The sequence below is a fragment of the Nerophis ophidion genome, linkage group LG23, assembly GCF_033978795.1.
Source record: "Nerophis ophidion isolate RoL-2023_Sa linkage group LG23, RoL_Noph_v1.0, whole genome shotgun sequence".
NCBI classification, from domain to species: domain Eukaryota; kingdom Metazoa; phylum Chordata; class Actinopteri; order Syngnathiformes; family Syngnathidae; genus Nerophis; species Nerophis ophidion.
In genome coordinates this window covers 37614928-37637269 of record NC_084633.1, presented here as the reverse complement: position 1 = coordinate 37637269, position 22342 = coordinate 37614928, and the positions used below count along the sequence as shown (strand labels likewise).

Below are 22342 nucleotides of genomic sequence, written 5' to 3'. Positions count from 1 at the left end.
TGACCCCGCAGGTGACTTTGCCGCCTGTGACTGACCTCGCCTGTGACTGACCCCCCCCTGTGATTGACCCCGCCTGTGACTGACCCCGCCTGTGACTGACCCCCTCTGCGACTGACCCCGCAGGTGACTTAGCCGCCTGTGACTGACCCCGCCCCCTCTGAATGACCTGCCTGTGACTGACCCCCTCTGCGACTGACCCCGCAGATGACTTAGCCGCCTGTGACTGACCCCGCCTGTGACTGACCCCCCCTCTGAATGACCTGCCTGTGACTGACCCCCTCTGTGACTGACACCGCCTGTGACTGACCCCCTCTGCGACTGACCCCGCAGGTGACTTAGCCGCCTGTGACTGACCCCGCCTGTGACTGACCCCCCCTCTGAATGACCTGCCTGTGACTGACCCCCTCTGTGACTGACACCGCCTGTGACTGACCCCTCCTGTGACTGACCCCCCCCCCTCTGAATGACCTGCCTGTGATTGACACCGCCTGTGACTGACCCCTCCTGTGACTGACCCCGCCTGTGACTGACTCCTGTTTCCTGTTGTGTTCAATAAAGTTGTGTTACATCCCTGTGTCACTCCCTTGGGACTTTTGTGTCCATCATGCTTTTCTTCTTCTGCTACACTCCACTTCACTCACATCTGCAACACACAACATTACCAAAGTAGTGTTCAGCTATAACAAAATATTTGTAGTATGTCAAACTTACCAAATAATACTCAGCTATAAAAACTGTATTTGTAGTGAAGTAATAAGGTACTAAATATTATTTATCAATAACTTTTGTAGTGAAGTAATAAGGTACTAAATATTATTTATAAATATCTATTTGTAGTGTAGTAAGTACTAAATATTATTTATCAATAACAGTATACTTATCAATACAAATAATATTTGTAGTGTAGTAAATACGAAATATTAACAGTAGAAAATACTAAATATTAATATTTGTAGTGTGGTAAGGTACGAAATATTATTTATCAATAACAGTATTTGTAGTGTAGTAAGGTACTAAATAATACTTATCAATAGAAATAGTATTGGTAGTGTAGTAATTAAGTACTAAAAATTATTTATCAATAACAGTATTTGTAGTGTAGTAAGGTACTAAATATTAATCATAAACGGTATTTGTACGGTACTAAATATTATTTATCAATAACAGTATTTGTAGTGTAGTAAGTCCAAAATATAAATCATTAACAGTATTTCTAGTGTAGTAAGGTCTTAAATAATACATTTCAGTAGAAATAGCATTTATCGTGTAGTACGTAATAATTATCAATAAAAAAAGTACTTGTAGTGTAGTAAGTACTAAATATAAATCAGTAATAACAGTATTTCTAGTGTAGTAAGGTCCTAAATAATACTTTTCAATAGAAATAGTATTTATCGTGTAGTAAGTAATACTTATCAATAGAAATAGTATTTGCGGTGTAAACTGTTGTACTTGTGTAGCGCTTTTCTACCCCTTTTTAAGGAGCCCAAAGCGCTTTGACAGTAATCACACACACATTCACACACTGATGGAGGGAGCTGTCATGCAAGGCGCTCACCAGCACGCATCAGGAGCAAGGGTGAAGTGACTTGCCTAAGGACACAATGGACGTGACTAGGATGGTAGAAGGTGGGGATTGAACCAATAACCCTCAGACTGCTGGCACAGCCACTCTACCAACTCCGCCAGGCCGTCCCCTGTGCAGAAAAGTACTAAATAGTAGACATGATTGAGATGAGTATTTGAGGGCGTCCATGTCAGCAAACAAGGCGACGATTGTTCGTCAGCTCCTCCACAGCAGCAGGTGGCGCTGTAGTGCAGCAAGGGCGTGGACCCGGAAAAAGGATGAATGGTGACGTCATCGACCGGATCGCGCGGAAATTTGAAAGCAAAGATGGCAGATATTCAAACGTAAGTCGGATTTTAACAAGTTTATTCTTTATCTCTGGCGTCTTGTACAACTAATGAATTATATGTCTCCAATAGTGCCACGTTAACATATCAAATGACTTGACTAAGGTGGAGTCTTTTTCCATGACATTTTCGCTCAAAGTCCACACTTATTGGAACGCTAACTTAACCTTCACACTTTTTATTCTTTGTACTGCGCCGAATATATATATGATATATGTCAAATTATAACATTAACACCTTGGTTTTGGATCATAAACACGTTCTAAAGTACACACCTGGGCAACTCAATCGCACGAAAACAGAAATGTAAATATTATTAGTCGTTTTAAACACCCAAAAATGTTCCCGCAAAAGACTTGTTCCTGAAGAATAGTTGTAGTTTGGCAGAGGGGTTAGTGCGTCTGCCTCACAATACGAAGTTCCTGCAGTCCTGGGTTCAAATCCAGGCTCGGGATCTTTCTGTGTGGAGTTTGCATGTTCTCCCCGTGAATGCGTGGGTTCCCTCCGGGTACTCCGGCTTCCTCCCACTTCCAAAGACATGCACCTGGGGATAGGTTGATTGGCAACACTAAATTGGCCCTAGTGTGTGAATGTGAGTGTGAATGTTGTCTGTCTATCTGTGTTGGCCCTGCGATGAGGTGGCGACTTGTCCAGGGTGTACCCCGCCTTCCGCCCGATTGTAGCTGAGATAGGCGCCAGCGCCCCCCGCGACCCCGAAAGGGAATAAGCGGTAGAAGATGGATGGATGGATATTTTGAAACAGGCGTATGTAAAAACCACAATCTAACTAGTGATGTGCGATACCACCGACTTTCTGTCCGAGCCGATACCAAGTCAAATTCAGTCTGCTATCGGCGATACCGAGTTGCAAATATATCTAACATGTCAGCTAAAGTTGAACATGTTGTCTATTTTCAAATACCACACCTAAATGAACAACGGCAGTAAAAATGTGGAAAAAAAAACTTGCAAAAATCGGAATGTAATGAGAAAAAGCTGAACATTTTAAACAAATAATGATAATATACTTTTAACACAGTTTTGTATACACACACATATTTCATATTGATATAAAATGTTGTTGTTTTTTTACCATTTTAAAAAATAGCAACATTTTCCCGCCCAATTCTTGACTTTTCCGTATGTGACCCCCAAAAAGTTACATCTGATTTAAAAATATGAGAAGCTCTCAAAACAATATAATGTTTAGTTGGTTGGCTGATTAAAAATTTAAATAATAGTAAATTATAAACTGATTAAAAAAATGACAACAGGCATAATAAACAGTGTGTTATGTTTATGTTAAGTAAGTGAACATTGTTATTTGTGTACAGGCATCACATCTAGCTGCTAGTTAGCATTACATCTAGCTGCTAGTTAGCATCACATCTAGTTGCTAGTTACTTTCACATCTAGCTGCTAGTTAGCATCCAATCTAGCTGCTAGTTAGCATTCCATCTAGCTGCTAGTTAGCATCACATCTAGTTGCTAGTTACTTTCACATCTAGCTGCTAGTTAGCATCCAATCTAGCTGCTAGTTAGCATTCCATCTAGCTGCTAGTTAGCATCCAATCTAGCTGCTAGATAGTATCCCATCTAGCTGCAAGTTAAAGTTAAAGTAGCAATGATTGTCACACACACTTTTGGTGTGGCGAAATTATTCTCTGCATTTGACCCGTCACCCTTGATCACCCCCTGGGAGGTGAGGGGAGCAGTGGGCTGCAGCGGTGCCGCGCCCGGGAATCATTTTTGGTGATTTAACCCCCAATTCCAACCCCTGATGCTGAGTGCCAAGCAGGAAAGGAATGAGTCCCATTTTTATAGTCTTTGGTATGACTCGGCCGGGGTTTGAACTCACAACCTACCGCTCTCAGGGCGGACACTCTAACCACTAGGCCACTGAGTAGGTGTTATTAGTTTAGTAAGTAAGTTGGTGTAAAATCTAGCTGCTAGTGACTATTACAACTCGTTGAAAGTTAGCGTCACATCTAGCTGTAAGTTGGCGTCAAATCTTGCTGCTAGTTAGCATCACATCTAGCTGCTAGATAGCATCCAATCTATATGCAAGTTAGCATTACATCTAGCTGCAAGTTAAAGGCACATCTAGCTGCTAGTGAGCATCAAAGCTAGCCGCTAGTTAGCGTCACATCTCGCTGAAAGTTAGCATCACATTTAGTGTCAAATTACCATCAGATCTAGCTGCTAGTTAACGCCACATCTAGCTGCAAGTTAGTGTCACGTCTAGCTGTAAGTTAGCATTGCATCTAACTGTTAGTTAGCATCACATCTAGCTGCTAGTGAGCATCAAAGCTAGCCGATAGTTGGCATTAAAGCTAGCTGATAGTTAGCATCACATCTAGCTGCCAGTTAGCGCTACATCTATTTGCAAGTTAGTGTCACAGCTAGCTGCTAGTTAGCATCACAACTAGCTGTAAGTTAGCATCACATCTAGCTGCTAGTTAGCATCACAGCTAGCTGCTATTTTTTCCCGCAATCCCCAGACTTCGACAGGTAGATTGAAGGTATAAAAGTAAGAAGAGAGTCCCGGATCTAAGACTACACAGAAGTACACAGAATTCCACAGTATTGAAGTATTCCTGGTGTGTGTCAGTGTGTTGCAGCGCTCTGAGCGTGTCCTGCTGGCGCCGTGTGGGGACCTGGACCAGTCGGACTTGGCAGACTCAGCAGAGGGAACACTTCTCTTCATGCAGGTTTGTTTTCTGCTCCCAGACATTGTTTTGCCAGTCATAAGTAAGTCTCGAGTCAAGACAGTCAAGTCAAAAGTCTTGCATTTTGAGTTTCGAGTCCTTTTAAGTCCTTTTTACCACAGACTAATATATTTACACAGATTGTGTATGCTTTTAAAACGCTGTATTTATTTATTAAAACAAGTGCATTTAAAATTGCAGGAAAAAATATAGTGCTGACATTGCACTTCATAACAGCACTATTAAGTGTCAGTTTAGCATCTTTGTTTTCTACCTGTCAACTGTCAGTTTAGCATCTTTGTTTTCTACCTGTCAACTGTCAGTTTAGCATCTTTGTTTTCTACCTGTCAACTGTCAGTTTAGCATCTTTGTTTTCTACCTGTCAACTGTCCTTTTAGCATCTTTGTTTTCTGCCTGTCAACTGTCAGTTTAGCATCTTTGTTTTCTACCTGTCAACTGTCAGTTTAGCATCTTTGTTTTCTACCTGTCAACTGTCAGTTTAGCATCTTTGTTTTCTACCTGTCAACTGTCCTTTTAGCATCTTTGTTTTCTGCCTGTCAACTGTCAGTTTAGCATCTTTGTTTTCTACCTGTCAACTGTCAGTTTAGCATCTTTGTTTTCTACCTGTCAACTGTCAGTTTCGCATATTTGTTTTTGACCTTTCAACTGTCAGTTTAGCATCTTTGTTTTAAACCTGTCAACTGTCAGTTTAGCATCTTTGTTTTCTGCCTGTCAACTGTCAGTTTAGCATCTTTGTTTTCTACCTGTCAACTGTCAGTTTAGCATCTTTGTTTTCTACCGTTCAACCGTCAGTTTAGCATCTTTGTTTTCTGCCTGTCAACTGTCAGTTTAGCATCTTTGTTTTCTACCTGTCAACTGTCAGTTTAGCATCTTTGTTTTCTACCGTTCAACCGTCAGTTTAGCATCTTTGTTTTCTACCTGTCAACTGTCAGTTTAGCATCTTTGTTTTCTACCTGTCAACTGTCAGTTTAGCATCTTTGTTTTCTACCTGTCAACTGTCCTTTTAGCATCTTTGTTTTCTGCCTGTCAACTGTCAGTTTAGCATCTTTGTTTTCTACCTGTCAACTGTCAGTTTAGCATCTTTGTTTTCTACCTGTCAACTGTCAGTTTCGCATATTTGTTTTTGACCTTTCAACTGTCAGTTTAGCATCTTTGTTTTAAACCTGTCAACTGTCAGTTTAGCATCTTTGTTTTCTGCCTGTCAACTGTCAGTTTAGCATCTTTGTTTTCTACCTGTCAACTGTCAGTTTAGCATCTTTGTTTTCTACCGTTCAACCGTCAGTTTAGCATCTTTGTTTTCTGCCTGTCAACTGTCAGTTTAGCATCTTTGTTTTCTACCTGTCAACTGTCAGTTTAGCATCTTTGTTTTCTACCGTTCAACCGTCAGTTTAGCATCTTTGTTTTCTACCTGTCAACTGTCAGTTTAGCATCTTTGTTTTCTACCTGTCAACTGTCAGTTTAGCATCTTTGTTTTCTACCTGTCAACTGTCCTTTTAGCATCTTTGTTTTCTACCTGTCAACTGTCAGTTTAGCATCTTTGTTTTCTACCTGTCAACTGTCAGTTTAGCATCTTTGTTTTCTACCTGTCAACTGTCAGTTTAGCATCTTTGTTTTCTGCCTGTCAACTGTCAGTTTAGCATCTTTGTTTTCTGCCTGTCAACTGTCAGTTTAGCATCTTTGTTTTCTGCCTGTCAACTGTCAGTTTAGCACCTTTGTTTTCTACCTGTCAACTGTCAGTTTAGCATCTTTGTTTTCTGCCTGTCAACTGTCAGTTTAGCATCTTTGTTTTCTACCTGTCAACTGTCAGTTTAGCATCTTTGTTTTCTACCTGTCAACCGTCAGTTTAGCATCTTTGTTTTCTACCTGTCAACCGTCAGTTTAGCATCTTTGTTTTCTACCTGTCAACCGTCAGTTTAGCATCTTTGTTTTCTACCTGTCAACTGTCAGTTTAGCATCTTTGTTTTCTACCTGTCAACTGTCAGTTTAGCATCTTTGTTTTCTACCTGTCAACTGTCAGTTTAGCATCTTTGTTTTCTACCTGTCAACTGTCAGTTTAGCATCTTTGTTTTCTACCTGTCAACTGTCAGTTTAGCATCTTTGTTTTCTACCTGTCAACTGTCAGTTTAGCATCTTTGTTTTCTACCTGTCAACCGTCAGTTTAGCATCTTTGTTTTCTACCTGTCAACTGTCAGTTTAGCATCTTTGTTTTCTACCTGTCAACTTTCAGTTTCGCATATTTGTTTTTGACCTTTCAACTGTCAGTTTAGCATCTTTGTTTTAAACCTGTCAACTGTCAGTTTAGCATCTTTGTTTTCTGCCTGTCAACTGTCAGTTTAGCATCTTTGTTTTCTACCTGTCAACTGTCAGTTTAGTATCTTTGTTTTCTACCTGTCAACTGTCCTTTTAGCATCTTTGTTTTCTGCCTGTCAACTGTCAGTTTAGCATCTTTTTTTTCTACCTGTCAACTGTCAGTTTAGCATCTTTGTTTTCTACCTGTCAACTGTCAGTTTAGCATCTTTGTTTTCTACCTGTCAACTGTCAGTTTAGCATCTTTGTTTTCTACCTGTCAACTGTCCTTTTAGCATCTTTGTTTTCTGCCTGTCAACTGTCAGTTTAGCATCTTTGTTTTCTACCTGTCAACTGTCAGTTTAGCATCTTTGTTTTCTACCTGTCAACCGTCGGTTTAGCATCTTTGTTTTCTACCTGTCAACCGTCGGTTTAGCATCTTTGTTTTCTACCTGTCAACTGTCGGTTTAGCATCTTTGTTTTCTACCTGTCAACTGTCCTTTTAGCATCTTTGTTTTCTGCCTGTCAACTGTCCTTTTAGCATCTTTGTTTTCTACCTGTCAACTGTCAGTTTAGCATCTTTGTTTTCTACCTGTCAACTGTCAGTTTAGCATCTTTGTTTTCTACCTGTCAACTGTCAGTTTAGCATCTTTGTTTTCTACCTGTCAACTGTCAGTTTAGCATCTTTGTTTTCTACCTGTCAACTGTCCTTTTAGCATCTTTGTTTTCTGCCTGTCAACTGTCAGTTTAGCATCTTTGTTTTCTACCTGTCAACTGTCAGTTTAGCATCTTTGTTTTCTACCTGTCAACTGTCAGTTTAGCATCTTTGTTTTCTACCTGTCAACTGTCCTTTTAGCATCTTTGTTTTCTGCCTGTCAACTGTCAGTTTAGCATCTTTGTTTTCTACCTGTCAACTGTCAGTTTAGCATCTTTGTTTTCTACCTGTCAACCGTCGGTTTAGCATCTTTGTTTTCTACCTGTCAACCGTCGGTTTAGCATCTTTGTTTTCTACCTGTCAACTGTCGGTTTAGCATCTTTGTTTTCTACCTGTCAACTGTCCTTTTAGCATCTTTGTTTTCTGCCTGTCAACTGTCCTTTTAGCATCTTTGTTTTCTGCCTGTCAACTGTCAGTTTAGCATCTTTGTTTTCTACCTGTCAACTGTCAGTTTAGCATCTTTGTTTTCTACCTGTCAACTGTCAGTTTAGCATCTTTGTTTTCTACCTGTCAACTGTCAGTTTAGCATCTTTGTTTTCTACCTGTCAACTGTCAGTTTAGGCTGCTCGCCGTCTCCTCATCACCACTTCAATATGGCGGCCGATTTTCTCGCGTCACAGCAGCCAATGCTGCGTCTACTTATAAGATGTCTTTGGAGCGGATCACCACTCCAAGATGGCGGCCCCGCGTCTCGTCAGCGCCAGCAGGCAGTAGCGCTCCATGCTGCCTACCCTAAGAAGATGTCTATTGTTAAAGAGTTAGCAGTGAGTTTACAGCCTCACTGATTTAACTACACAGCAAATAAAAGTTATGTTACTTAGCCAATAAACGTTAGCTTACATTCAAAAGTTACCCTTCTTTGTGCAACTTCAAATGTCGAACAAGGTCGGAAGTTGTTGTCCCTCCGTTTGTAATCTTCCAACCGCATGTTTCGCATACTGCAATTTCTTTTTTGTTGACCAAGTCAGAGTTTTAATACCCGAACAAAACTATATTTGGCATGATAATTTTTCCTCACTGGCGCGTTGTTTGACAGCTCTTCTTCGTCGGTCATCCTGCAAATTGATTGGCTGAATGTTGTGGGATGAAAACAAGGTGGATGTGATTTGATTGGCTGTTGTAGTGACAGGCAGCACACACGCTGACAGACACACACACGCGCGTACACAATGGAAGATACAGAGCGCTCCTGAATAACTTTTTCATCTTTTGGTTGTGGGGAAAGTAGCAAGTCTCGTCAAGTCAAAAGGCTCAAGTCCAAGTCAAGTCACAAGTCATTGATGTTAAAGTCTAAGTCCAGTTGCAAGTCTCTTTACATTTCCTCAAGTCCAGTCTAAAGTCATCAAATTCATGACTTGAGTCCAAGTCCTGTGACTCCAGTCCACACCTCTGTCTGCTCCTGTTGGCCATCCTGAAACAGTGTCTTGAAACAGGGTCCTGAAAGCAGGCGCTGAAGCAAGGTCCTGAAACAGCCTCTTGAAAGCAGGTCCTGAATCAAGGTCCTAATGCTGATGTTGCTGTGCAGGACAGTCGTCAGGTGAAGAAGGTTCTGTGGCGCCAGCTCTACGTCCTGGACTCCATGATGCGTGTGTTGGAGGGTCAGCACCTGCTGACACAGCCCTGCCCTCCTCCAGCAGGTGAGCGAGCATCATGGCAGAGTGTGAAGGCAGCCATGTGCCATCAACATCACCTGGCTGCAGGGGGCGGAGCTCGAGAGAGGTGGAAGGCGGCCAAGGCAGAGAGCAGGACCATGGAGACTCACCTGGAGGCACTGATCTCTACACTGCACCGCAACATCCAGCATGGAGTTCGTGGGCGACACACACTCACACACCTGTTGCAAGAGCTGCACAGCAAGGTACACAAACACACACACACCTATCCATTCACACACATACACTTACACACACACACTCACACACCTGTTGCAGCAGCTGCACAGCAAGATACACAAACACACACACACCTGTCCATTCACACACATACACTCCTGTTGCAGCAACTGCACAGCAAGGTACACACATCTGTACATTCACACACATACACACACATCTGTTGCAGCAGCTGCACAGAAAGGTACACACACACACACCTGTACATTCAAACTCATACACGTGCACACCTGTTGCAGCAGCTGCACAGAAAGGTACACACACACATACCTGTACATTCACACACGTACACTTACACAACTGTTGCAGCAGCTGCACAGCAAGATACACACACCTGTACATTTACACACATACACTTGCACACCTGTTGCAGCAGCTGCACAGACAGGTACACACACACACCTACCTGTACATTCACACACATACATTTACACACCTGTTGCAGCAGCTGCACAGCAAGGTACACACACACACACACACCTTTACATTCACACACATACACTTATACACAAACACCTGTTGCAGCAACTGCTCAGCAAGGTACACACACACACACATGTTGCAGCAGCTGCACAGTAAGGTACACACACACACACCTGCATATACACTTACACACACACACACACACACACACACACCTGTTGCAGCAGCTGCACAGGAAGGTACACACACACACCTGTACATTCACACACTTACACACACACACACACCTGTTGCAGCAGCTGCACAGCAAGGTACACACACCTGCACATTCACACACACACACACACACCTGTTGCAGCAGCTGCACAGCAAGGTTCAAACACACACACCTGTACATTCACACACACACACCTGGTGCAGCAGCTGCACAGAAAGGTACACACACACACCTGTACATTCACACACATACACTTACACACCTGTTGCAGCAGCTGCACAGCAAGGTACACACACACACACACCTGTACATTCACACACACACACCTGGTGCAGCAGCTGCACAGCAAGGTACACACACACACACACGCTCCTGCACATTCACACACATACACTTACAGACAAACACCTGTTGCAGCAGCTGCACAGCAAGGTACAAACACCTGTACATTCACACACACACATCTGGTGCAGCAGCTTCACAGCAAGGTATACACACACACACACACACCTGTACATTCACACACATACACTTACACACCAGTTGCAGCAGCTGCACAGCAAGGTACAGACACACACGTACACACACACCTGTTGCAGCAGCTGCACAGAAAGGTACATACACACATCTGTTGCAGCAGCTGCACAGAAAGGTACATAGACCTGTACATTCACACACATATACTTACACACCTGTTGCAGCAGCTGCACAGCAAGGTACACACACACACACACGCTCCTGCACATTCACACACATACACTTACAGACAAACACCTGTTGCAGCAGCTGCACAGCAAGGTACAAACACCTGTACATTCACACACACATACACCTGGTGCAGCAGCTTCACAGCAAGGTATACACACACACACCTGTACATTCACACACATACACTTACACACCAGTTGCAGCAGCTGCACAGCAAGGTACACACACACAGACACACACGTACACACACACCTGTTGCAGCAGCTGCACAGAAAGGTACATACACACATCTGTTGCAGCAGCTGCACAGAAAGGTACATAGACCTGTACATTCACACACATATACTTACACACCTGTTGCAGCAGCTGCACAGCAAGGTACACACACACACACACGCTCCTGCACATTCACACACATACACTTACAGACAAACACCTGTTGCAGCAGCTGCACAGCAAGGTACAAACACCTGTACATTCACACACACACATCTGGTGCAGCAGCTTCACAGCAAGGTATACACACACACACACACACCTGTACATTCACACACATACACTTACACACCAGTTGCAGCAGCTGCACAGCAAGGTACACACACACAGACACACACGTACACACACACCTGTTGCAGCAGCTGCACAGAAAGGTACATACACACATCTGTTGCAGCAGCTGCACAGAAAGGTACATAGACCTGTACATTCACACACATATACTTACACACCTGTTGCAGCAGCTGCACAGCAAGGTACACACACACACACACGCTCCTGCACATTCACACACATACACTTACAGACAAACACCTGTTGCAGCAGCTGCACAGCAAGGTACAAACACCTGTACATTCACACACACACATCTGGTGCAGCAGCTTCACAGCAAGGTATACACACACACACACACACCTGTACATTCACACACATACACTTACACACCAGTTGCAGCAGCTGCACAGCAAGGTACACACACACAGACACACACGTACACACACACCTGTTGCAGCAGCTGCACAGAAAGGTACATAGACCTGTACATTCACACACATATACTTACACACCTGTTGCAGCAGCTGCACAGCAAGGTACACACACACACACACGCTCCTGCACATTCACACACATACACTTACAGACAAACACCTGTTGCAGCAGCTGCACAGCAAGGTACAAACACCTGTACATTCACACACACACACACCTGGTGCAGCAGCTTCACAGCAAGGTATACACACACACACCTGTACATTCACACACATACACTTACACACCAGTTGCAGCAGCTGCACAGCAAGGTACACACACACAGACACACACGTACACACACACCTGTTGCAGCAGCTGCACAGAAAGGTACATACACACATCTGTTGCAGCAGCTGCACAGAAAGGTACATAGACCTGTACATTCACACACATATACTTACACACCTGTTGCAGCAGCTGCACAGCAAGGTACACACACACACGCTCCTGCACATTCACACACATACACTTACAGACAAACACCTGTTGCAGCAGCTGCACAGCAAGGTACAAACACCTGTACATTCACACACACACACCTGGTGCAGCAGCTTCACAGCAAGGTATACACACACACACACCTGTACATTCACACACATACACTTACACACCAGTTGCAGCAGCTGCACAGCAAGGTACACACACACAGACACACACGTACACACACACCTGTTGCAGCAGCTGCACAGAAAGGTACATACACACATCTGTTGCTGCACAGAAAGGTACATAGACCTGTACATTCACACACATATACTTACACACCTGTTGCAGCAGCTGCACAGAAAGGTACATACACACATCTGTTGCAGCAGCTGCACAGAAAGGTACACATACACCTATACATTTACACACACACCTAGTGGTCACACTTTTACGACACATACTCACACACCTGTTGCAGCAGCTGCACAGCAAGGTACTCACACACCTGTATATTCACACCAATACACTTACACACACCTGTTGCAGCAGCTGCACCACAAGGTACACACACACACACACACACTTATACGACACAGAGTCACACAGCTGCTGACACAGCTGCACCACAAAGTACACACACACTTATACACATTGTATTACATACCTATACACACGCGTACCTATACACACGCGTACCTATACACACGCATACACACACATACACGTTTATAAATACACACTTATAAACGCACCTATGCGTACTCACCTATACACACACACTTATACATACACTTATATACATACACACCTATACAAACCTATACATACACACCTATACACAAACACAATTATACATACACCTTTATACATACACACCTATACAAACCTATACACACACACCTATACACGTACACACACGCCTAGTGTTCACACTTATACAACACAGACTCACACACCTGTTGCAGCAGCTGCGCCACAAGGTACACACACACCTATACAACAGAGTGACACAACTGCACTACAAGGTACACACACATACACACACTTATACACTTTGTATACACACACTTATGCACACACACACACACACCTATACACACACATGTACCTATACACGCGCGCACACACACACTTATACGCACACATACATACCTATACACACACAAACTTATACATACACGCCTATACACACACAGTTATACAAACCTATACACACCATACACACAAACTTATACATTCACTTATATACATACACACACACTTATACAAACCTATACAAACACATACACACTTATACGTCTATACAACCACACCTGTATGCGAACACACACACACACACACACTTATACGCACAGATACACTCCTTTATGTACACACAATACACAAACTCATACATACACCTACAGTTGTGTATATACACGTCTATACACACGTATAAGTACACACCTATATACACACACTTATACGTACACTAATATACATACACATCTATACACACATACCTATACACACACATACATACTTATATACTGTACATACACACCTATACACACACACACGTACATGCCTATACACACACACGCCTATACAATCATACACGCACACACAAAAATGCCTAGACATACACACCTATACACACTCACACACACATACAGACTTATGCACACACATTCACACTTATACACTTACACACATACAGACACATGCTCACTTATACACACTCGTACACGCCTATACACTCACACACGCACACACACGCCTAAACATACACACGTATACACACTTGTGCACACACATTCACACCTGTACACTTACACACATGCACACTTATACACACACACATACGTGCACAAGTCCACAGGTGTGGTGCGTTGCAGAAGGAGCAGAGAGAAGACGTGGAGGAGTGTGTGCAGAAGGCCCACAATGCATTGCAGAGAAGTGAGGGTCAGCTGACTCAGCTGAGGGCGGAGCTTAAGGCGGTGCTGGCATATGTGGATTCCTGGCAGCGTTCCAGAGATGAGTGAGTGGTCACATGACCTGAGGCTGGGACAAGAGGTGACTGGGTGATGTGAGTGAGTGGTCACATGACGAGAGGTGACTGTGTAATGTAAGTGAGTGGTCACATGACGAGAGGTGACTGGGTGATGTGGGTGAGTGGTCACATGACGAGAAGTGACTGGGTGATGTGGGTGAGTGGTCACATGACGAGAGGTGACCGGGTGATGTTGGTGAGTGGTCACATGACGACAGGTGACTGGGTGATGTGAGTGAGTGGTCACATGACGAGAGGTGACTGGGTGATGTGAGTGAGTGGTCACATGACGAGAGGTGACTGGGTGATGTTGGTGAGTGGTCACATGACGAGAGGTGACTGGGTGATGTTGGTGAGTGGTCACATGACGAGAGGTGATTGGGTGATGTTGGTGAGTGGTCACATGAGAGGTGACTGGGTGATGCTGGTGAGTGGTCACATGACGAGAGGTGACTGGGTGATGTGAGTGAGTGGTCACATGACGAGAGGTGACTGGATGATGTTGGTGAGTGGTCACATGACGAGAGGTGACTGGGTGATGTGAGTGAATGGTCACATGACGAGAGGTGACTGGGTGATGTGGGTGAGTGGTCACATATCAAGAGGTGACTGAGTGATGTGAGTGAGTGGTCACATGACGAGAGGTGACTGGGTGATGTGAGTGAATGGTCACATGACGAGAGGTGACTGGGTGATGTGAGTGAGTGGTCACATGACGAGAGGTGACTGGGTGATGTGAGTGAGGGGTCACATATCAAGAGGTGACTGGGTGATGTGGGTGAGTGGTCACATGACGTGAGGTGACTGGGTGATGTGGGTGAGTGGTCACACGAGAGGTGACTGGGTGATGTGGGTGAGTGGTCACATGACGAGAGGTGACTGTGTTATGTGGGTGAGTGGTCACATGACGAGAGGTGTCTGGGTGATGTTGGTGAGTGGTCACATGAGGAGAAGTGACTGGGTGATGTGAGTGAGTGGTCACATGACGAGAGGTGACTGGGTGATGTGAGTGAGTGGTCACATGACGAGAGGTGACTGGGTGATGTTGGTGAGTGGTCACATGACGAGAGGTGACTGGGTGATGTGAGTGAATGGTCACATGACGAGAGGTGACTGGGTGATGTGGGTGAGTGGTCACATATCAAGAGGTGACTGGGTGATGTGGGTGAGTGGTCACATGACGAGAGGTGACTGGGTGATGTGAGTGAATGGGCCACATGACGAGAGGTGACTGTGTGATGTGAGTGAGGGGTCACATATCAAGAGGTGACTGGGTGATGTGGGTGAGTGGTCACATGACGAGAGGTGACTGGGTGATGTGAGTGAATGGGCCACATGACGACAGGTGACTGGGTGATGTGGGTGAGTGGTCACATGACGAGAGGTGACTGGGTGATGTTGGTGAGTGGTCACATGACGAGAGGTGACTGGGTGATGTGAGTGAATGGTCACATGACGAGAGGTGACTGGGTGATGTGGGTGAGTGGTCACATATCAAGAGGTGACTGGGTGATGTGGGTGAGTGGTCACATGACGAGGGGTGACTGGATGATGTGAGTGAATGGGCCACATGATGAGAGGTGACTGGGTGATGTGAGTGAGGGGTCACATATTAAGAGGTGACTGGGTGATGTGGGTGAGTGGTCACATGACGAGAGGTGACTGGGTGATGTGAGTGAATGGGCCACATGATGAGAGGTGACTGGGTGATGTGAGTGAGGGGTCACATATTAAGAGGTGACTGGGTGATGTGGGTGAGTGGTCACATGACGAGAAGTGACTGGGTGATGTGGGTGAGTGGTCACATGACGAGAGGTGACTGGGTGATGTGGGTGAGTGGTCACATGACGAGAGGTGACTGGGTGATGTGGGTGAATGGTCACATGACGAGAGGTGACTGGGTGATGTGAGTGAGTGGTCACATGACGAGAGGTGACTGGGTGATGTGAGTGAGTGGTCACATGACGAGAGGTGACTGGGTGATGTTGGTAAGTGTTCACATGACGAGAGGTGACTGGGTGATGTTGGTAAGTGGTCACATGACGAGAGGTGACTCGGTGATGTGATGTCAGCTTCAGGGCGTACCTGTCAGACGTGCATGAGGTCACACCCCTGCACCTGCTGTCCTTCGACCAATCACAGCTGTCCCTGGAGTGGCGGCACAAAGAGCAGGCCAGCCATGACGTGGAGCCACTGAAGGTGTCAGTCAGGTGGAGTCACGACCACCGCTTCACACTTCAGGTAATCCCACAGCGGCCCTGGAAAAAGGGGACGGGGCATCATGGTTCACACTTGACGCTGGACTTCCTGTTGATGCGAGCAGGTGAGCCAGCCGGGGTTGGCGCCCCACAGCGTCTCGGGCGGCCGCTCGGAGCTGGGCGCCACCCTGTTGGAGGTCATGCAGTACTACATGGGTCAGGCCCGCCTCCTGTCTGAGATCCAGCATTTGAGGTCCAGGTGAGTGCGATGCAAAACCTCCCCACCCTCTGTTTCCTGCGGGCCTGACGAGCTTCCCCCCCTCTCCGACTAGCTTCGCCATCGACTGGCTTCCTGCCAGCCGCGTGCTGGTCTACCTGAAGTCTGCGTCGCTGGTCTGTCACCTGCAGGTGCAGGAGGGTTACCCCGACACTGGCGCCGTCAGTCTGCTGTCCGTGCACAGAGACGCTCAGCCCGTGGACACCTGTGGACTACAGGTGAGTCTGGTGGGCGGGCCTTATGTCAACCAATCCATTCTACAGTCAAGTAGTCAGGTTGTGTAAAAGGTAAATAAAAAGAGAATACAACAAATCCTTTTCAACTTATATTCAATTAAATAGGCTGCAGAGACAAGATATTTCATCTTCACACTGACACACTTTGTTATTTTTTGCAAATAATCAGAATATAATGGCAGCAACACATGACAAAAAAGGCATTTTTACCAGTGTGTTACATGGCCTTTCCTTTGAACAACACTCAGTAAAGGTTTGGGAACTGAGGAGACACATTTTTGAAGTGGAATTCTTTCCCATTCTTGCTTGATGTACAGCTTTAGTTGTTCAACAGTCTCCTGCCTCATATTTTAGCCTTCACACATTTTTCAAGGTCTGGACTACAGGCAGGCCAGTCTAGTACCCGCACTCTTTTACTATGAAGCCACGCTGTTGTAACACCTGACTTGGCATTGTCTTGCTAAAATAAGCAGGGCCGTCCATGATAACGTTGCTTGGATGACAACATATGTTGCTCCAAAACCTGTATGTACCTTTCAGCATTAATGGTGCCTTCACAGATGTGTAAGTTACCCATGCCTTGGCCACTAATACACCCCCATACCATCACACATGCTGCCTAGAACACTTTCAACCTAGAACAATCACTAATACACCCCCATATACCATCACACATGCTGCCTAGAACACTTTCACTAGGGTTGGGTATCGTTAGAATTCGAACGATTCCGATTCTTTGTTTCGATTCCGATTCCTGACGACTCTCGATTCCGATGCCGGGTTCAATGTGTTTGCCAGGTAGTCCCTGGAAGGTGGTATGCATTTTGGGTTGAGAGTTTTCACCATATCCCTGCAAACATAAACAAACATGTAATGTTGCTGTTACTGTTTAGCCCAGTATCAATTAGCTTAGCTCTGACGTTATTGCTTAACTAACCTAAATGTTGGAGATTCCACCTCTGAAAAGGGATGCAGTCTTTTGACTTTGTGTGCAGTGACCTTTCTGTGGCACCGACATCTTCCCCATTGCCGCTACGGTGAACGGAGTACGCTGAGCACATGGCGGAGCTTGGCTAGCAGGTTGTAAATTGTCTATGAAAAAATATGCGGGCTAATTTGTTAGCTGCCTCAACGTTGGCACAAAACCCATTATTTATTGCATATATATTGTTTTACTTACCGGATTCGGTCTGCAGTGCAGTCACCGAGGTGCCAGGCTGCGCGTCGGAGCCGGAGCCAGAGGTAGAGGCAGAGGAGGACAGATAGGCGCCGCGCTTCAAAGACGGGACACGCATTTATTAGTACTCCATGAACTCGGAGGTGCTTCATCATGTTCGACGTGCACCCACCTAAGCACGAAACAGTCCTGTCGCACGTGTTGCATTTCGCCGATATTTGATTTTTTTTTAGTAAAATAAAGCCACACTTTCTGCCGTCGACGACCGCTCGACTGGCTCGCTCGGCTACATAGGCTCGGCTATGCTAACACTTCCGTCGGTGGGCTCTTCTTCGTTGGTGTTCAGCGGCTTCTTCTTACGGTCGGCGGACTTATTCTTTTTTTCCGTTCAGCGGACTGGGTATCGAAACTAGGAATCGAAATTTAAACTTTTGAACGATTCCGGGAGAATTGGAAAGTTAGTCCCGGTTCCGATCGATACTCGATACCCAACCCTAACTTTCACCCTAAAACAATCCGGATGATTATTTTCCTTTTATTGTCCAGACGTCCGCAGTTTCCAAAAACAACTTGAAATGTAGACTCGTAAGACCACATAACACTTTTCCACTTTGTATCCACTTAGATGAGCTCAGGGCCAGCGAAGCGTTTCTGGGTGTTGTTGATAAATGGCTTTGGCTTTGCATAGTAAAGTTTTAACTTGCACTTATAGATGTAGCGACCAACTGTAGTTACTGAAAGGGGTTTTCTGAAGTGTACCTGAGCCCATGTAGTGATATCCTTTACACACTGATGTGGCTTTTTGATGCTGTAGCGCCTGAGGGATGGAAGGTGTGTAATATCATGGCTTACATGCAGTGATTTCTCCAAATTGTCTGAACCCTTTGATGATATTTCAGAGCGTAGATGGTGAAATCCCTAAATTCCTTGCAATAGCTGCTTGAGAAATGTTCTTAAACAATTTGCTCGGGCATTTTTTTACAAAGTGGTGACCCTCGCCCTGTCCTTGTTTTTGAATGAGTGAGCATTTCATGGAAGCTGCTTTTATAGCCAATCATGGCACCCACCTGTTCCCAATTAGCCTGTTCACCTGAGGCATGTTCCAAATAACTCTTTGATGAGCATTCCTCAACTTTCTCAGTCTTTTTTTGCCACTTGTGCCAGCTTTTTTGACACACGTTGCAGGCATCAAATTACAAATGAGCTAATATTTGCAAAATTAATAAAGTTTGTCAGTGTGAAGATGAAATATCTTGTCCTTGCAGTCTATTCAATTGAATATAAGTTGAAAAGGATTTGTTGTATTCTCTTTTTATTTACCTTTTACACAACCTGACAACTTCACCGCTTTTGTATTATTATAAACATTACGAGGAGTTCAAGTACCTAGGAGTCTTGTTCACCAGTGAGGGAAGTGTGGATGATGAGATGGACAGGCGGATCGGTGCGGCGTCTTCAGTAATGCGGACGTTGTACCGATCCGTTGTGGTGAAGAAGGAGCTGAGCCGGAAGGCAAAGCTCTCAATTTACCGGTCGATCTACGTTCCCATCCTCACCTATGGTCATGAGCTTTGGGTTATGACCGAAAGGATAAGATCACGGGTACAAGCGGCCCAAATGAGTTTCCTCCGCCGTGTGGCGGGTCTCTCTCTTAGAGATAGGGTGAGAAGCTCTGCCATCCGGGAGGAACTCAAAGTAAAGCCGCTGCTCCTTCACATTGAGAGGAGCCAGATGAGGTGGTTCAGGCATCTGGTCAGGATGCCACCCGAACGCCTCCCTAGGGAGGTGTTTAAGGCACGTCCAAACGGTAGGTGGCCACGGGGAAGACCCAGGACACGTTGGGAAGACTATGTCTCCTGGCTGGCCTGGGAACGCCTCGGGATCCCCCGGGAAGAGCTAGACGAAGTGGCTGGGGAGAGGGAAGTCTGGGTTTCCCTGCTTAGGCTGTTTCCCCCGCGACCTGACCTCGGATAAGCGGAAGAAGATGGATGGAAGGATGGATTACTTTCAACTACTATGTCAGCATTTTCAATGTTTTTACTTTCTTTTTCTGCAGCCTCCAAAAGCTCACAGCCGCCTGACTGACTGGCTGGTTCTTCTCTGCAGCAGTCCTCTCATCTGATGTCCTCTCCTCTCACATCCTCTCATCTGATGTCTTTTTCTTTGATGTCATTTCATCTGATGTCTTCTTCTTTGATGTCCTCTCATCTTACATCCTCTCATCTGATGTATTCTTCTATGATGTCCTCTCATCTCACATCCACTCATCTGATGTATTCTTCTTTGATGTCCTCTCATCTCACATCCTCTTATTTGCTGTCTTCTTCTTTGATGATCTCTCATCTCACATCCTCTCATCTGATGTCTTCTTCTTTGATGTCCTCTCATCTCACATGTTCTCATCTGATGTCTTCTTCGTTGATGTCCTCTCATCTCACATCCTCTCATCTGATGTTTTCTTCTTTGATGTCCTCTCATCTCACATCCTCTCATCTGATGTCTTCTTCTTTGATGTCCTCTCATCTCACATCCTCTCATCTGATGTCTTCTTCTTTGATGTCCTCTCATCTCACATCTTCTCGTCTGATGTATTCTTCTTTGATGTCCTATCATCTCACATTCTCTCATCTGATGTCTTCTTTTTTGATGTCCTGTCATTTCACATCCTCTCATCTGATGTCCTCTCAACTGTCATGCATTTAATCAAATATATTTTTTTAAATTACTTGTTGACATTCTGATGATAAAATTACATTTGTATCCAAATATTGTGGTCTCTTTTAGTGTACGTGTGTGTATATATATACACACAGACATATATACATATATTTGCACACATGTACGTATGTATGTGTGTGTGTGTGTGTGTGCATATATATATGTATACTATATACACACATGTATGTATATATCCATATATAGTCGAGGTTTCTGTGGTTTATCCGTTATACAGTGCTCAATACCAGGGTAGAGCGGAATATACGTTAGCTCAGGAAAAACACAAAGGCTATATCATTTTCTACAAGCCTGTTTCGCAGGTTACCCTGCTCATTAGGGGATTTTATTAAAATTAAAATAAAGTCCCCTGGCGAGCAGGGAAACCTGCAAAACAGGCTTGTAAGGATGATATAGCCTCTGTGTTTTTTCCTGTCCTAATGTTTGTGTATATATACATTAATATATGTGTGTACAATTGTGTATATATATATATATATGTGTGTATATATATGAGGGGTGGGGGGGGGAATCCGTTGTGCTATTCGGAATCGATACTCATTTTTTAAATATCGATTATTTTCTATTTAATTTAATTTTATTTATTTTTTTATCAATCCAGCAAACCACTACACAGCAATACCATAACAATGCAATACAATTCCAAAAGCAAACCTGACCCAGCAACACTCAGAACTGCAATAAACAGAGCAATTGAGAGGAGACACAAACACCACACAGAACAAACCAAAAGTAATGAAACAAAAAAAAAAAAGATCAACAACAGTATGAATACTAGTTATAATTTCAGCATAGCAGTGATTAAGAATCCCTCACTGACATTATCGTCAGACATTTATAAAAATAATATAAAAGAACAATAGTGTCACAGTGGCTTACACTTGCATGGCATCTCATAAGCTTGACAACACACTGTGTCCAATGTTTTCACAAAGATAAAATAAGTCATATTTTTGGTTCGTTTAATAGTTAAAACAAATTTACATTATTGCAATCAGTTGATAAAACATTGTCCTTTACAATTATAAAAGCTTTTTTTTTTTTTTTTTTTTAAATCTACTACTCTGCTAGCATGTCAGCAGACTGGGGTAGATCCTGCTGAAATCTATGTATTGAATGAATACAGAATCGTTTTGAATCGGAAAAATATAGTTTTTGAATCAAGAATCGTATTGAAAAAATCGATATAATATCAAATCGTGACCCCAAGAATCGATATTGAATCGAATCGTGGGACACCCAAAGATTCGCAGCCCTAATATATATATATATATATATATATATATATATATATATACACACATTTATATGTGTGTATGAATGTATTTATGTGTGTGTATATACATT

The 22342-nt window shown here is 44.2% G+C and overlaps 2 protein-coding genes and 1 long non-coding RNA gene across 3 annotated transcripts in view; 2 read left to right on the top strand and 1 right to left on the bottom strand.

The window, feature by feature from the left end:
- Positions 1 to 568, top strand: part of LOC133541190 (properdin-like) — an 11732-nt gene extending 11164 nt beyond the window's left edge. Inside the window, exon 10 of the mRNA XM_061884328.1 lies at positions 1 to 568. This exon is cut by the window's left edge and continues 124 nt beyond it. Coding sequence (XP_061740312.1) covers positions 1 to 3 — 3 coding nt within the window. The 3' untranslated portion in view covers positions 4 to 568.
- A 1187-nt stretch (positions 569 to 1755) lies between these two features.
- On the top strand, positions 1756 to 21025 carry si:dkey-225f5.4 (uncharacterized). The gene is made up of 9 exons (XM_061884324.1): positions 1756 to 1911; positions 4526 to 4625; positions 9170 to 9281; positions 9345 to 9502; positions 14217 to 14359; positions 16444 to 16612; positions 16695 to 16828; positions 16902 to 17064; positions 20316 to 21025. The coding sequence occupies exons 1-9, from the start codon at positions 1850 to 1852 to the stop codon at positions 20379 to 20381; spliced, it is 1107 nt and encodes a 368-aa protein (XP_061740308.1). The 5' UTR covers positions 1756 to 1849; the 3' UTR covers positions 20382 to 21025.
- On the bottom strand, positions 17159 to 18557 carry LOC133541603 (uncharacterized). The gene is made up of 2 exons (XR_009803928.1): positions 18263 to 18557; positions 17159 to 18174 (listed from the first exon to the last, which is right to left on the bottom strand). It is a non-coding gene; the product is annotated as an uncharacterized LOC133541603 (long non-coding RNA).
- Positions 21026 to 22342: the final 1317 nt, after the last annotated feature.